This window comes from Theropithecus gelada, chromosome 6, assembly GCF_003255815.1.
Source record: "Theropithecus gelada isolate Dixy chromosome 6, Tgel_1.0, whole genome shotgun sequence".
Lineage (NCBI taxonomy): Eukaryota > Metazoa > Chordata > Mammalia > Primates > Cercopithecidae > Theropithecus > Theropithecus gelada.
This window is the reverse complement of record NC_037673.1, coordinates 175,166,871-175,182,964: the sequence shown is the minus strand read 5'-3', so window position 1 is coordinate 175,182,964 and position 16,094 is coordinate 175,166,871. Positions and strand designations below refer to the sequence as shown.

Below are 16,094 nucleotides of genomic sequence, written 5' to 3'. Positions count from 1 at the left end.
ATGGCGCGGCCCGGGAGAGCCCGGGAGCCGCTGCTCGTGGCGCTGCTGCCGCTGGCGTGGTTGGCGCAGGCGGGCCTGGCGCGCGCCGCGGGCTCTGTGCGGCTGGCGGGCGGCCTGACGCTGGGCGGCCTGTTCCCGGTGCACGCGCGGGGCGCGGCGGGCCGGGCGTGCGGGCCGCTGAAGAAGGAGCAGGGCGTGCACCGGCTGGAGGCCATGCTGTACGCGCTGGACCGCGTGAACGCCGACCCCGAGCTGCTGCCCGGCGTGCGCCTGGGCGCGCGGCTGCTGGACACCTGCTCGCGGGACACCTACGCGCTGGAGCAGGCGCTGAGCTTCGTGCAGGCGCTGATCCGCGGCCGCGGCGACGGCGACGAGGTGGGCTTGCGCTGCCCGGGAGGCGTCCCTCCGCTGCGCACCGCGCCCCCCGAGCGCGTCGTGGCCGTCGTGGGCGCCTCGGCCAGCTCCGTCTCCATCATGGTCGCCAACGTGCTGCGCCTGTTTGCGGTGAGGGCCGCGGGGCCGGGCTGGGTGTCCAGCGTCTCTCCCGTCCTCGCCCTGGGGTGGCCCAAGTCTCACTCCTTTACTTCTTCTGGAAGAGTCTCCGTTTTAATCACTAGAGTTCACACAGCGTCAAAGAAGTCCTGTCAGTGGGGCCCGACGCAGGCTTGAATCGGATCCACCCGACCACTCCAGCCGCCCGTGTCTACCCCGCCCCGCAAGGGCGCCCTTCCCGGGCAGGTGCCACCTACGCCTCTGGCCGGTTGGCTGCGGAGGGCGGCCTGACTTCAGTCCCCATTTGCCAGCCTGCCCTTGTTCTGGGCACACCCCCTCCACCCACACAAGGTGCTCCTGCCCCCTCGGCCTGCGGAGCTTTATTTGGAGTCCGGGCCTTTCTTCCAGAGCAACAACTGGGACGTGTCCCGGGGCTGCTATTGGGGGTGGATAGGCCCGAAAGGTCTGGACCTTCTCTTTTTTCATCATTTAAGTTTATTTTCAAAACGTCTGCCTCGAACCCTCCCTCAAGGGGCGTCTGAGAGCAGGGTGGGGCGTTCCCTTGTGACCGCTGGTCTCCTGCACCCCGCCCTGTGTAGGTGCCCGGGCTGGCCTCGCACTGTCCTCAAAGGTAGGGAACTGTCCTGTGAGGGCAGCGTGTTCCTTGCAGTCCTAGGGGCCAGCAGAGTCGGGATTAGGGGGCTTTGGCATACAGGTTTGGGGGTTTTGTGGGACAGTTTTTCTGGGGTTCTGTGAAGGAGGAAGGCCTAGCCTCCATCTGCCCAGGGGAGGAACTTCTCTTTCCCCAGAGCTTCTCTCTCCCCGGAGCAGCGTCTGTGTTTGCTCCAGGCGTGCGGGGCCGCCCCGCTCCGCATCGTCTGCGCACATGGAAGCGCCCATCCCCGTTTCCTCGGATTGGCAGTGTTGATATGTCACCTCCACGCTGGCACCAGACAGGCTGTGTGGCCGCCCCGGGGTTTTTCACCCGCCTGTGTGTGTTCCCGGCCCTGCCTAGAGCTCTAGTTTCTGTCTCTGTCCTCTAGGTCGAATGCAGAGATCCCAGACCCCAAGGCCTTCAGCGGCCCAGCTGGGTATTCAGGCGGGCAGGACTCTGTGAACCCAGGGCCCGCTGCTGCTAGCTCAGCCCAGACTGAGGTTGTGCTGCCCGGCTAGAAATGCAGACATTAATAAAAACTGTGCAACACACAGTCACAGGCAAGATGCTGCAATTCCTGGTCTAAAGGAAATACGTTCATTTCCCAGCCACATCACCGAGCTGGCAGGCATTTTAAATTAACTTCCCTCAGGAGGTCCAGGGGGCATGGGAAGGTTGTTCCCAAACTCAAGTGTCCGGGAGGGCTTGAGGACCACAGCATTATTCACAGAGCTGTGGCCACTGGGCCTTTCTCGTCTCCTGTACTCCTCAGTTCTCTCTCTCTTTCTCTCTCTTTCTCCTTGTTTCTCTCCACCCGCACCTTCCCTCTTTCTCTCTCCCTGCCACTCCCGGGTTCCTTTTCCTGCTGTCTCTATACTTTCTATCCTGCTTCAAACAACCCTGGAGCAGTCCCCCTCCCTCCTTCCAGAAATTCTCCTCTCTGGCCTTCACACCAGCTCCTGCTGTAGCCCCTCTTTACCCTGGAGCCCTGGAGCCCCCTCTTGGCGGCCTTCTCAGCCCTGTGCCTCCGCCTCCACACTCCCCGGTCAGTTCAGCCTCTGATCTCTGATGTTAATCACTGTAATGCATGCAGAGAAACCCAGTTTCCAACAAACGCCATTCTAGGCCAGACACTGCTTTAAATCAAACACCCCCTGGTGCTTCCCTGTCTTCCCTAATCCCTGCTAGGGCTGTCCGCCCCTGCAGACCATCCCTTGGTGTGAATCAAGAAACGGTGCTTTCCCCTGGGGCCGACTGGGACAGGCAGATGCAGCTGGATGGGCTGCAGGCCCTCTGCTGGGGGGGTCTTGTTCAGGACACAGCTTGTGCCAGTATACGTGGCGGTCCTGCCCTCTCCCCTAGTCCTGCATACCTCCCACATGCACAACATTCACAGAGTTCTCAGGCCCACTCACAAAACGCAGACCTCGCCCACAGCTTCTAGCCTTTCCAGGTGGCTGCTCCAGCTGGCCCCAGGTCCCCACCCCAAGCTTTCTGTGCCCCATCTGTGTCCCAGGTCCCAGCCCCACACCTTCGGTGCCCCGTCCGTTCCTGAGCCCCCCTTGCCCTCCCTCTCTCGAGTTACTGACCTCCGTCCACAGCCCGGCTGTCCTTCCCGCCCTCCAGATACCGCAGATCAGCTACGCCTCCACAGCCCCGGAGCTCAGCGACTCCACGCGCTATGACTTCTTCTCCCGGGTGGTGCCGCCCGACTCCTACCAGGCCCAGGCCATGGTGGACATCGTGAGGGCACTGGGATGGAACTATGTGTCCACGCTGGCCTCTGAGGGCAACTATGGCGAGAGCGGGGTTGAGGCCTTCGTTCAGATCTCCCGAGAGGCTGGTGAGCTGGGGGCTCCGAGGCACCAAGGAGTCTCCATAGTGTGGGCCCGGGGCCCTCGGGTGGGGCAGAAGCAGAAAGATGGGGGGCCCGGGTCCATGGTGGGTCGAGGTTGCCTGGCTGGTGCTCCATGTGGGCAGGCCTCTTTCTTTTGGACGACTCAGCCCTGCCTCAGGCTTGGCGGAGGGTGCAGGCCAGATCTCACCCCTGCAGATCCTTCAGTCAGGCTACACAGTCCTATGTAGCAGGGGCCAGGTGGGTGTGTGGGTGGGTGGGACAGAAGCTGACTTTGGCACCCCCAACACCCAGGGGGGGGTCTGTATTGCCCAGTCTATCAAGATTCCCAGGGAACCGAAGCCGGGAGAGTTCAACAAGGTGATCAGGAGACTCATGGAGACACCCAATGCCCGGGGCATCATCATCTTTGCCAATGAGGATGACATCAGGTGGGACAGTGGCACAATCACTGGGCTCCTGGGGCTCTCCCTGAGGGTCCCAACCCTCCTCTTGCACATCACCACCTTACACACCCTGCCGGCCTCCCTTTCCCCTGCTCCCCGCACCCCCCACCTTCCCTGCTGCCGCCTCCGATTCTGGTGCCCCCAGCGGCAAAGCAGCCTGGTCCGGGGAGATGCCACAAGCCCAGACTGAATAGCGCACAGAACATGTGTCTGTGTTTACAGCTCCCGGAGTGTGGGGAGGGACCTGTGGGCAGACCCCAGTGCAGAAAAGGAGCTGTCAGGGAAGGAGCCCGGGGTCCACAGAGAGGCTGCAGGCCCCAGCCTGAGTTCATCTCCAGCCTGGGAGGCTGGGCATGACGCTGGTGGAGGCATGTGGGGAGGGGGTGGCTTCGAACTGGATTTTTCCCCAGGGAGCCCCTCTGAGCCCCCTGTACAGTGGGTTACAGTGGGCAGAGCAGGTGGGCAGGCCTAGGGTCAGAGGAGAACCCAGGGAAAGTGCCCCAAATGCCCCAAGCCCCGTTTTTCCTGAGCAACAAGGATCTGGTGAGTGATTGCAGAGCAGGGGAGATGGACAGAGTGGGAAGGAATATGGGCCAAGCTGGAGGAGGCTCCCGGGCCCTCCCTCACTCCAGCCGTGCTCCTCCCAGGCGGGTCCTGGAGGCCGCTCGCCAGGCCAACCTGACCGGCCACTTCCTGTGGGTCGGTTCCGACAGCTGGGGGGCCAAGACCTCGCCCATCTTGAGCCTGGAGGACGTGGCCGTCGGGGCCATCACCATCCTGCCCAAAAGGGCCTCCATCGACGGTGAGTCCAGGGGCGCTGCGGTCCCCACCGCAGCGTCTCCCCAGCACCCCCTCTTGGGGACGATCATTTTCTGCATCTGTGTAATTGGTGCCATAATCCAGATCCCTTCTCAGCTCCCCGGATCCTATGATTCTGATAATCTGTGGACGCGTCCCTCCGAGCAGTGCTCGACTGGGATGGCGTGCGAGGAAAAGGACACTCCACTCACCGGGTGGGGAGAAACCGTTGGTTTTTTGTTTGTTTGTTTGTTTTTGTTTTTTTAATGAGATGGAGTCTTGCTCTGTCACCCGGGCTGGAGTGCAGTGACCCGATCTCAGCTCACTGCAAGCTCCACCTCCTGAGTTTACGCCATTCTCCTGCCCCAGCCTCCTAGTAGCTGGGACTACAGGCGCCCGCCGCCTCGCCCGGCTAGTTTTTTGTATTTTTAGTAGAGACGGGGTTTCACCGTGTTAGCCAGGATGGTCTCGATCTCCTGACCTCATGATCTGCCCACCTCGGCCTCCCAAAGTGCTGGGATTATAGGCGTGAGCCACCACGCCCGGCCAGTTTTGTTTTCTAATTTAGTGCCTGTGTTTCTAGTGCTGCCAAAGACACTCTAATCTGAGGGTGAGGGTGGGAGGGAGAGAAACCAAGGATATGGGATATACCATCCTGTTGATCAAAGTGATGAGGCCCTTGCACCCCCAGTCCCACCTGTGGATCTGGATGAATCCAGCAGGAACAGATGGTTCCCTTTACAATAGGATTGCTCATTTTCCCCAAGGCCGGACTGAGGACGCCTTGGTGACATACTTCAGGGCTATTTTTTGAAATACAGACCCTGGAAAGGCTGAGCCCTGGCTGCGGGGGCCTCCCAGTCGTAGGGGGGATATACACCGGCACACCTTTCATTTCAGCTACGATGCATTTGGGCGCAGGTGGCAGCCTGGACTGAGAGTGGTTTTAGCGATGAAGGCATCTCCTCACGAGACACAGGGTCTGAGAGGTGGCGACTTTAGGTGTGGGGCAGTGAGTGAATGATGCTCTCAAAGCCCTGGGCTCTGTCCATTCTTTTATTCCACCAAAAGAGGGAGCAGGGATAAAAGTCTTTCAAATGGTGAGGCTCTGCGTTTACATCAGCATGTAAAGGCTGCCCTGGAACCTCCAGTTGGCTCTGAGTCCACCAGTCAGAACTTGGTCACCTGGCCACTCCTAGCTGAAAAGTGAGCAAGTGGCAGAGAGACACAGGAGAAACACAGCTGGCTCAGGTCGGCGCCTCCCTCCCCCTCCTTCCGTCTCTGTAGGATTTGACCAGTACTTCATGACTCGGTCCCTGGAGAACAACCGCAGGAACATCTGGTTTGCCGAGTTCTGGGAAGAGAATTTTAACTGCAAACTGACCCGCTCAGGTACCCAGTCAGATGATTCCACCCGCAAATGCACAGGTGAGAGCTGCGCAGGGTGGAGAGGCTGGGGAGGGGGAAGGTGGGAGGCCAGGTTGGGTGCATGGCGGCCGGGCACACTTTCTCTGGGCATCCCTAGGACAGGCGAGGAACGCATCGGCCGGGACTCCACCTACGAGCAGGAGGGCAAGGTGCAGTTCGTGATTGATGCAGTGTACGCCATTGCCCATGCCCTCCACAGCATGCACCAGGCGCTCTGCCCTGGGCACACAGGCCTGTGCCCGGCGATGGAACCCACCGATGGGCGGACGCTCCTGCAGTATATTCGAGCTGTCCGCTTCAATGGTGAGTGGGTGCCTGCACCCCTGCAGCAGTGAAGGGCAGCTTGGGGGCTGGATTTGTCTGTGAGGCCTGGGATGACCTCAGGGTAGAAGGGCTGGGAGAGGCTGAGTGGTCTAATGGGGGCACCTGGGGCTGAGTGCCAAAGACGTGAGACAAGTTCCGGTCCCCACGTTTTAACACCTGCTCCCTCCCCAGGCTTCAATGTTCCCTGCGCTGGTTTGCACCGTTGAGATGCTGGGGAGCTTCTCTGATCCCTTCTGCCAGGAACCCTCAGTGGGTCACAACACACTCCCCTCCACTGCGCAGAGCTTGAGGGTGTCTGGACCCTGGGGGCGCACATGGGGCATTTACGCAGGGACATGCCACCCACTCAGTCATGCACTAGGCACAAGCGTGGGTCTGACCTGTGCCTTGGCCCCAGGCTTGGTGTGTGGTCAGGGCTCAAAATTGTGTCTTTTGAGAAGACTCCAGTGGACTCAAGCTGTGTCCACGATTTGTGGAGAGATGACTTTCTGTTCAATCACTATCCTTTACACAGTTCTAAACTCCACTCTTCACTAAACACTCACTCACCACCTTCTCTCCCCCATGCTCTCTGCTAATCAAGTCAACTTAACATGACCCCAGCGCAGCTCTGCAGGCGGGTGGAGCAAGCTCGTAAGAAAAATAGAGCTCATTGTTCAAGTCATTCCAATCTCATACTGTCACTCAGACCTCTCTCCATATGTGAACTCATCCCCTAGCCTGGACCGTGAAACCTTTTTCATTTTTAATTGTGATAAAATGCACATAATATAAAATGTATCACCTTAACCATGTTTAAGTGTAGAGTTCAGTGATATTAAATACATTCAGGCTGGGTGCGGTGGCTCACTCCAGTAATCCCAGCACTTTGGGAGGCCGAGGCAGGTGGATCACTAGAGGTCAGGAGTTCGAGACCAGCCTGGCCAACATGGTGAAACCCCGTCTCTATTAAAAATACAAAAATTAGCTAGGCATGGTGGCGAGTGCCTGTAATCCACGCTACTCGGGGAGGCTGAGACAGGAGAATCGCTTGAACCCAGGAGGCAGAGGTTGCAGTGAGCTGGGATTGTGCCACTGCACTCCAGCCTGGGCAACAGAATGAGACTGTCTCAAAAAAATAAATAAATAAATAAAAATAAATTCACAATGTTATGCAACCATCACCACCATCTATCCCCAGAACTCTTCATCTGTGAAACCATAACTCTGTACACATTAAACACTTCCCCATGCCCTCCGCCCGCCAGCACCTGCAACCACCGTTCCACTGCTCCTCTCTACGAATTTTCTGTCCTCGGTACCTCCTGCGGTGGAATCAGACAGTATTTGCCCATGTGTGACTGGCTTGTTTCACTGAGCATCATGTCCTCAAGGTCCATCTATTTTATAGCATGGGTCAGAACTGCCTTCCTCTTGAAGGCTGAATCGCATCCCATCGTAGGAATGGCCCCATCATGCTCGTCCATTCTCTGTCAGTGGACCCTCGGGTTGCTCTCGTCTTGTGGCTATGCGAATAATGCTGCTGTGAACACGGCTGTACAAGTATTTCTTTGCCGCCCTGCTTTCTAGTCTTTTGGGCATCTACCCAGGAGTGGAATTGCTGGGTCGTGTGTTTAATTTTTTGAGGAGCCTCCACACTGTTTTCTGCAGCGGCTGCAGCCTTTTCCCATCCACCGTGCACAAGGGTTCCGACCTCTCCGCACGCGCAACACACTTGTGATTTTCTGGTTCTTGGATAGAAACCATCCCAATGGGTGAAGGGGGATTTCCCTGCGGCTTGGATTTGCACGTCCCTCATGAGCAGTGATGCTTGTTAAGCGCCTCCTTTCTCCTGCTGGTCCCTGGGGCCTCCCCGGGAGACAGCTCTGCTGGGCTGGAGGACCAGCAAGCATGACGGGCTCTCTCTCCAGGCAGCGCAGGAACCCCCGTGATGTTCAACGAAAACGGAGATGCGCCCGGGCGGTACGACATCTTCCAGTACCAGGCCACCAACGGCAGTGCCAGCAGTGGCGGGTACCAGGCAGTGGGCCAGTGGGCAGAGACCCTCAGACTGGATGTGAGTGTGCAGACCAAGCCCCGGGTGGGCATGGGCCCAGGATCCCGGAGGCAGAGGCCCCCAGCCTGTGTTTTGTGCGTCCCAGGTGGAGGCCCTGCAGTGGTCTGGCGACCCCCACGAGGTGCCCTCGTCTCTGTGCAGCCTCCCCTGTGGGCCAGGGGAGCGGAAGAAGATGGTGAAGGGCGTCCCCTGCTGTTGGCACTGCGAGGCCTGTGACGGGTACCGCTTCCAGGTGGACGAGTTCACGTGCGAGGCCTGTCCTGGGGACATGAGGCCCACGCCCAACCACACCGGCTGCCGCCCCACGCCTGTGGTGCGCCTGAGCTGGTCCTCCCCCTGGGCAGCCCTGCCGCTCCTCCTGGCCGTGCTGGGCATCATGGCCACTACCACAGTGGTGGCCACCTTCATGCGACACAACAACACGCCCATTGTCCGGGCCTCGGGCCGAGAGCTCAGCTACGTCCTCCTCACCGGCATCTTCCTCATCTACGCCATCACCTTCCTCATGGTGGCTGAGCCTGGGGCCGTGGTCTGTGCCACACGCAGGCTTTTCCTGGGCCTAGGCACGACCCTCAGCTACTCTGCCCTGCTCACCAAGACCAACCGTATCTACCGCATCTTTGAGCAGGGCAAGCGCTCGGTCACACCCCCTCCCTTCATCAGCCCCACCTCACAGCTGGCCATCACCTTCAGCCTCACCTCCCTGCAGGTGGGTCCGTAGGCTCCCAAGGGCCAGGGCATGGGGGGGACTGTCCACAAATTAACAAAGCAGAAAAGGCCAGGCACAGTGGCACACGCCTGTAATCCCCGCAATTTGGGAGGCCAAGGTGGGTGGATCACCTGAGTCCAGGAGTTTGAGACCAGCCTGGGCAACATGGCATGACCCTGTCTCTGCAAAAAAATATGAAAATTAGCCGGGCGTGGTGGTGCATGCCTGTAGTCCTAACTACTTGGGAGGCTGAGATAGGAGGATCGCTTTAGCCGGAGAGTTGAAGGTTGCTGTGAGCTGAGATTGCACCACTGCAGTCCAGCTTGGGTGTCAGAGTGAGACCCTGTCTCAAAACAAAAAGAGAAATGCTGTTTTTAGAGCCACTCTTTTCTGTTTTAGTTCCTGTGGGGCTTTTTTTCTTTCTTTCTTTCTTTTTTATTTTTTTTTTGAGACAGCGTCTCACTCTGTCGCCCAGGCTGGAGTGCAGTTGCTCGATCTCTGCTCACTACAAGCTCTGCCCCCCGGGTTCACGCCATTCTCCTGCCTCATCCTCCCGAGTAGCTGGGACTACAGGTGCCTGCCACCTCGCCCGGCTAATTTTTTTGTATTTTTCAGTAGAGACGGGGTTTCACCGTGTTAGCCAGGATGGTCTTGATCTCCTGACCTCGTGACCCACCCGCCTCAGCCTCCCAAAGTGCTGGGATTACAGGCGTGAGCCACCGCGACCAGCCATTTTTTTTTTTTTTTAAGGCCACAGGAAATGGAGCTCCTCCTGTCCTGTGACAGCAGCTCTGTTAGGGCCGCCAGCTCCCCTGCTGGGTCCCTGAAGGAGAACAGGGCAGTAAGGTGGGGAGTGTGGGCCTCCAGAGACCTTTCTGTGCAACAGTGAAGTTATTTTCATAAACCAAACATGCTCTTCCACAATTTGGCTCACATATGGAAATAGGATGAAGAGCTATCTGACTGGTTTTCCTGTTTGCACAAGGGAGTCTCTGCTGTCCTGTTCACTGGGGCAGTGTGGATAAGAGGCATAGGGTCCAACATTTTACTGTGGAGTGGAGATCGAATCCCACCCAGTGGCCAGTGTTTCGTGTGGTGTTGTGCATTAAAAAATGCAGCTCCTTTGGGGGATTTTCCTAAGATGGTAAAGTTAGTACAGCCTTGGAGACAACTCTGGGAGTCCGGGACGCCCTGGATGTTTTCTATGCAAAGAGTACGGGAGACAGATGGCTTGGGGAGGGTGACCTGGTGTGACACTGCAGGGCCAGCTGGGTTTCAGGGCTAGGTGGAGGGCGGCCTCAGTGCGAACACCTGCTCACCCATTTGGAGACAGCACTGTGCACTCCCAGTGAGCCCCTTCTCTGTTGGTTCCACACACACCACATGCCTCAGGTCATGCAGTTCTCCGTGACTAGGAGGTACTCCCATCTTCTTCCAGATAACAGGGCCTGAGTGTCCCCCGGTCAGGCCCAGGGTCTCCGTGTGCTGCACATCCTGAGCAGGTGCCCTCTACGTCCCGGCCTGAGGTGCTCCGTGCTCCCCCACCCCCAGGTGGAGATGCTTAGACCCCACTGGGGACCCCCAGCTCTCCTCCCCAGCCTCAGTCATCGCCCGCCCCACTTTCCAGATACAAGGGATGTTTTAAAAAACACAAGCCTGCAACTGCACTGGGTGTTTTTGCCATGACTACATCATGACGAGATGTGAAGTGACATCTCATTGTGGTTTTAATTTGCCTGCACTTAGTACGAGTGCACCGGGCATGGGGCTTTCCTCTCCTGGGCTCAGCCTGTTCCTGTCCTTTGCTCATTTGCTGTTATTTTGCAGGAGTTCGTTCCGAGTGAGGCGTGCTGGCTCGCTTTCAGCTCCACGGGCTGCGGCATCTGTGGGCCATTTTGCTTGTTACCGCTGTGCGTCCCTGGACTTGCGTGTTTGTTTCTCATAAGCAACTTTTTTTTTTTTTTTCCCCTACCTGGAGCCTTGTTCTAGTAGGAACTTCCAAACTTGTTTTGGAAGGTCCTTTGTTCAGGAGTCTGCTGCCTTTGGGAGAAGCACAAAAAGCTGCTTCTTCTGGGTTGGCAGATGACTGCAAAGCATCCCTTCCGGCAGGCTCACATGGCCCCGCTCCAGGTGCTCGGCACGGCACTGGCGTGCAGGCTGGATTCCAGATCCCCGCCCCCAATCAGGCGCTCTTGTGCAGTGAACAACCTGCACAAACGTGCGGGGCAGCCCTTCCAGGGTCCCACCTTTATGCAGGTGGCTTCGTTCCTGTTCCCAGCTTTCCTTGGCTCGAGGTTGTGTTTCCTGTCATGTGAGGGAATGGTAATTCCACCTCCTCCGTGTGAGGGCCTGCACAGACTCCAGTCCTCCTCAGCATCAGCTCCCATTCCTGCTCCTCCCCACCGAGTGCTCCTTTGCTTCTCTTGCCTGGGACGTGCCCTTATTTTGAAGCTCACTACATGTGAGGAGGCTAGAGGGGCGGTGCAAGTCCGGCCTCAGTTCCAGGGCTTCCGGCCTCAGCCGTCTACCTTGAAGGGGCGCAGTAAATGGCATTGGTAATGGCTAGCATGCAGGAAGAGGACACCAAGCTGCCTCTTACGCACACTGCGCTGATGTTGCCAACATATACGGCCAGCACAGCCCTTCTCCACGGCTGCCAGGTCACGGGCCTTTGGCTGGGTGGATGGGCCCCTCTTGGGCTGTCCCTTCCTGGGCTGCCGTCCCCTCTTCTCCACTGAGTACTCCTGAGAGGCACCACGAAGAGGGGGACACCCCACTCCATAGGCAGAGCCTCAGGGGCATCCCGACCTGCAGGGGCGTCCATCAGGGCTGCAATGGAAGGTGCTGTGTCTGATGCAGTGTTGGCTCCTGCAGGTGGTGGGGGTGATAGCATGGCTGGGGGCCCGGCCCCCACACAGCGTGATTGACTATGAGGAGCAGCGCACGGTGGACCCGGAGCAGGCCAGAGGGGTGCTCAAGTGTGACATGTCGGATCTGTCTCTCATCGGCTGCCTGGGCTACAGCCTCCTGCTCATGGTCACGTGCACAGTGTACGCCATCAAGGCCCGAGGCGTGCCCGAGACCTTCAACGAGGCCAAGCCCATCGGCTTCACCATGTACACCACCTGCATCATCTGGCTGGCATTCGTGCCTATCTTCTTTGGCACTGCCCAGTCAGCTGAAAAGGTAATGAGGTCCCCAGGAGGTCGCACTGCCTGTTTCCTGCCTGTCCTGCCGGTTGATTCATTCGCGAGCTTAAATGCTTGTTCGCGCTTTTGTTTATCCCGTATCCGGCTGCTTGTTCATTCACTCATTCCCTTCTTTCTTTGTTCATTCATTCACTTATCTAGGCTTCTAAGCCCTCTTCTTAACTTCCACTCTTCTTCTTTTTCTTTTTTTTTTTTATCATTTTCATTACTTTGAGAGATGTTGCCTCACTCTGTCAGCGAGTTAGCTTTTTTTTTTTTTTAATTCAAGTTCTTCATATGCTTTTTTTTTTTTTTTTTGAGACAGAGTCTCACTCTGTTACCCAGACTGGAGTGCAGTGGTGTGATCTCAGCTCACTGCAAGCTCTGCCTCCTGGGCCAAGTGATTCTCCTGCCTCAGCCTCCCGAGTAGCTGGGACTACAGGCGCCCGCCACCACGCCTGGGCAATTTTTGTATTTTTAATAGAGACAGCGTTTCACCATATTGGTCAGGTTGGTCTCAAACTCCTGACCTCAGGTGACCCATCTGCCTCGGCCTCCCAAAGTGCTGGGATTACAGGTGTGAGCCACTGCACCCGGCTTTCATATGCTTTATAACTGCCAACCCATTAATGTGTCAGCCCATTGCTGCATCATTTATTCACATACACAGCAGAACATTTTATGCACCTGTCATTCATTTATGTGCCCATCTGCTTCTCAATTCACTCTTTGCCCATTTATTCATTTGTATGAATTTGAAACAAGCTCTGGCTTCCACTTCCCCAGGTGTCTCTCTCTGTTAATAACCTCTCCTCACCCCTCCCTCCTGCCCACACCAGAGCTGCACGGAGGTTGCCAGCGCCTCGGGCGCCGGGGCCTCTGCTCATACTGTTGTCCTGGTCTAAGTGCTCATTCCCAGTTCCCCAACTGAAACAGACTCAGCTCCAGTCTGTGTAGTGAGGACTGTGTGGGGCGGGGCAGGGAGAGCAGGGCTGAGTCCCATCTCGCCCCCTCTTCCATGGCCTAGATCTACATTCAGACAACCACACTAACCGTGTCCTTGAGCCTGAGTGCGTCGGTGTCCCTCGGCATGCTCTACGTACCCAAAACCTACGTCATCCTGTTCCACCCGGAGCAGAATGTGCAGAAGCGAAAGCGGAGCCTCAAGGCCACCTCCACGGTGGCAGCCCCACCCAAGGGCGAGGATGCAGAGGACCACAAGTAGCAGGGCAGGCGGGAACGGGACTGCTCGCTGCCTCTCCTTTCTTCCTCTTGCCTGACGGTGGAAGCTCTACAGAGCCCAGGTCCACGGTGAACAGTCAGAGGCAGGGAGTGTGCGAAGACCACGCGCTGCATCGGTGGGGCTGGCCTTGAGAAGGAATTGGACCCAGCTCTGCCCTGATTCCAGCATGTGAGCTTCATGCTTCCTCACCACAGACTAGACTCGCTAGCCATGGTGGGAAACAGCCACCGAGAAGGTTCTAGCTCTAGAGAGGAACTAAACTTATTCTCTCATCCGAAGTCCAAAGATGATGATGAAGCCCCGGGCTTTGCCTGGATTGAGGATTTCCTCCCCTTGGTCAAACCCCACAACCTGGGGACTGGGCAGTGTGGAAGAACGTGTAGACCCCAGAATGAAACGTGGGGTTGCAGTGGAGGAGGAGCTGTCTCAGCAAGAGGAGACCTGGGGCTGTGCATCTGGACGGAGGCACGCAGGCCTGGGTAGGATTCCTCTGGCACGGAGGGAGAGACCCTGGGTGAGACCCCTGTGCACATGGGAAGGGCCTGCAGGGGCGAGGGCGTGAGCTGAGGAATTGGGGTACACCCCCATGAGATTTCCAATGCCATGGACTTTCCTGCCATCCCCCTGGGACTGGGCAAGGTCAGACTTAGAGTATAGCTGTTTTCCTCCCCTGTGTGTACTCCCTTAAATCACCGCCAAACCTTGGCCCAGCATGGTGGCTCACATCTGTAATCCCAGCACTTTGGGAGGCCAAGGCAGGTGGATCACCTGAGGTCAGGAGTTCAAGACCAGCCTGGCCAACAGGGTGAAACCCCGTCTCTACTAAAAATACAAAAATTAGCCAGGCGTGATGGTGGGTGCCTGTAATCCCAGCTGCTTGGGAGGCTGAGGCAGGAGAAACAGTTGAACCTGGGAGGTGGAGGTTGCAGTGAGCTGAGATTGTACCACTGTGCTCCAGCCTGGGCAACAGAGTGAGACTGTCTCAAAAAAAAAAAAANTGTAAAAAAAAAAAAAAAAAAAAAAAAGACCAAACCCACCCCGCAAACCTTCAGAAATTCAGATACTTGTGTGTAGTAGGAGCGATGTGATACATGCATGTAGTAGGAGCGATGTGATACATGCGTGTAGTAGGAGCGATGTGATACATGCGTGTAGTAGGAGCGATGTGATACATGCGTGTAGTAGGAGCGATGTGATACATGCGTGTAGTAGGAGTGATGTGAGAACGAGGAGCAGGGTTGCATTTGTGCTGTGTTCCGGTCGGGGATGTGTTTAGGAGCTCCAGGTTGGGAGCAGTGACAGACAGCCATGTCCGTGGTGAGGGTGAATCCCAGATGGATGGCTCAGGACGGGGATGGAAACTGTTCATTCCCCGTATGTACTGGGAAGACCCATTTGCAAGCTGAGCACCAGGCCGGGGAGGAAGAGGCTTGGGCTGCAGATGCACGCACGTTTGGTTTTCATCGATAGTTTTTACAAAAAGCTTGGTTTAAGTTATGGAATTTTGTGTCCCTGGGAGTAGAATTTAAATTTGTTAAATTGACCACTGTTTAGGATCAAATACATTCTCTAGTATGTGATGTCTGGAGCTAGTTTTGAGGGTGAACCACACTTTATACAACATACAGACTTTCCCATACAGCTTCTCTGGTGCGTAGCTGGTTTTGACCTTGGGACTAGGTGTTTCTGCAGTTTTTAGGTAATTAACTTAAAAGCTTCTCCTCTGACACACATTTTTGTTGCACTGCTGACTCTCCTTCTCCACATCTGTTGTGTTCCTAGGGCTTCTCCGTAGTGCGAACTAGGACGCTTCATTTGTTGCTGAACGATTTCCAGAGTGTATTTATTCCGCAGGGTCTCTCTCCTGGGTAACGGGGCATGTTTTCTTGCCAAAGGCGGTTCCACACTCACGACTGTGTAGGGTTCTTCCCCTGTGTGAACTCTGAGAGTCAGTGAGCTCTGATCTCCAAGGGAAAGCTTTCCTGCATTTGCTGTTTCCTCAGTGTTTCTCCCACTATGAATTCCTTGGTGTGCAATGAGTTTTGACTTCTAGTTGGAAACTTTTAGACATTGTTTTACATTCGTGTGGTTTTCTCCACTCTGAACTCTATGATTCAGAATTAGAAGCAGTTATTAGCAAAGGCACTTCCACACTGATTGCGTTGAGGATTTCTCCCCAGTGTGAGGGTCTGGCGTAGAGTCCTGGCTTCCCGCAGAAGACTTTCACGCTCTGCCATGTTCAGCCTGCGGCCTCTCTAGGAACTCGGATGCACCGCGAGGCCTCTCCCCCTCCTGTGGGCTTTCTCACATTCGGTCTCCTTGCAGGTTATCTCCACAGCATGAGCCATTCTGTGTACAGTGGGGCATCCTCTGTCACTGAAGATGCTATCAGATTTAGTACATTCACAAGGTTTCTCTCCTTCCCGAATTTTCTGAGGTATACAAATAACTGACTTCCACAAGAGGGCTTTTCCACACTCCGTGTGTACACACGGTTTCTGCCTGTGATCATTTCTTCTATTATTTTATTTTTTCGAGATAGGGTCTTGCTCAGTTTCTTAGGCTGGAGTGCAGTGGCACAATCCTCGGTCACTGTAGTCTCGACCTGGGCTCGAGCGATCCTCCCGCCTCAGCCTCCTGAGTAGCTGGTGCACACCACCATAACCAGCTAATTTTTATTTTGTGTAGAGACGAGGTCTCACTATGTTGCCCAGGCTGATCTCGAACTTCTGAGCTCAAGCGATCCTCCTGCCTCCACCTCCCAGAGTGCTGGGATTACAAACATGAGCCATCGCACTTAGCCTCTTTGATCGTTTCTATGGTGTTCAGTGGAGGCTGACACCTCCCTAAAGATATTCCTGGTTTTTTTTTTTTTTTTTTTTTTTTTTTTTTTTTTTTTT

At 56.1% G+C, this 16,094-nt stretch overlaps 1 protein-coding gene across 1 annotated transcript; it reads left to right on the top strand.

The window, feature by feature from the left end:
* GRM6 (glutamate metabotropic receptor 6) lies at positions 1 to 13,176 on the top strand. The gene is made up of 10 exons (XM_025388054.1): positions 1 to 504; positions 2,774 to 2,990; positions 3,271 to 3,433; positions 4,096 to 4,250; positions 5,534 to 5,674; positions 5,777 to 5,977; positions 7,909 to 8,054; positions 8,140 to 8,763; positions 11,638 to 11,949; positions 12,979 to 13,176. Exons 1-10 carry the CDS (start codon positions 1 to 3, stop codon positions 13,174 to 13,176), a joined length of 2,661 nt encoding a protein of 886 aa, XP_025243839.1.
* Positions 13,177 to 16,094: the final 2,918 nt, after the last annotated feature.

What these genes read in the sequence shown, in the direction of transcription:
- GRM6 (XM_025388054.1), top strand. Translation starts at nt 1, where the DNA reads ATGGCGCGGCCCGGGAGAGCCCGGGAGCCGCTGCTCGTGGCGCTGCTG. An exon ending in CAAAAGGGCCTCCATCGACG is followed by an intron (nt 4,251 to 5,533) that starts GTGAGTCCAGGG and finishes CCGTCTCTGTAG; the next exon opens with GATTTGACCAGTACTTCATG. An exon ending in CTGCCCAGTCAGCTGAAAAG is followed by an intron (nt 11,950 to 12,978) that starts GTAATGAGGTCC and finishes TCCATGGCCTAG; the next exon opens with ATCTACATTCAGACAACCAC.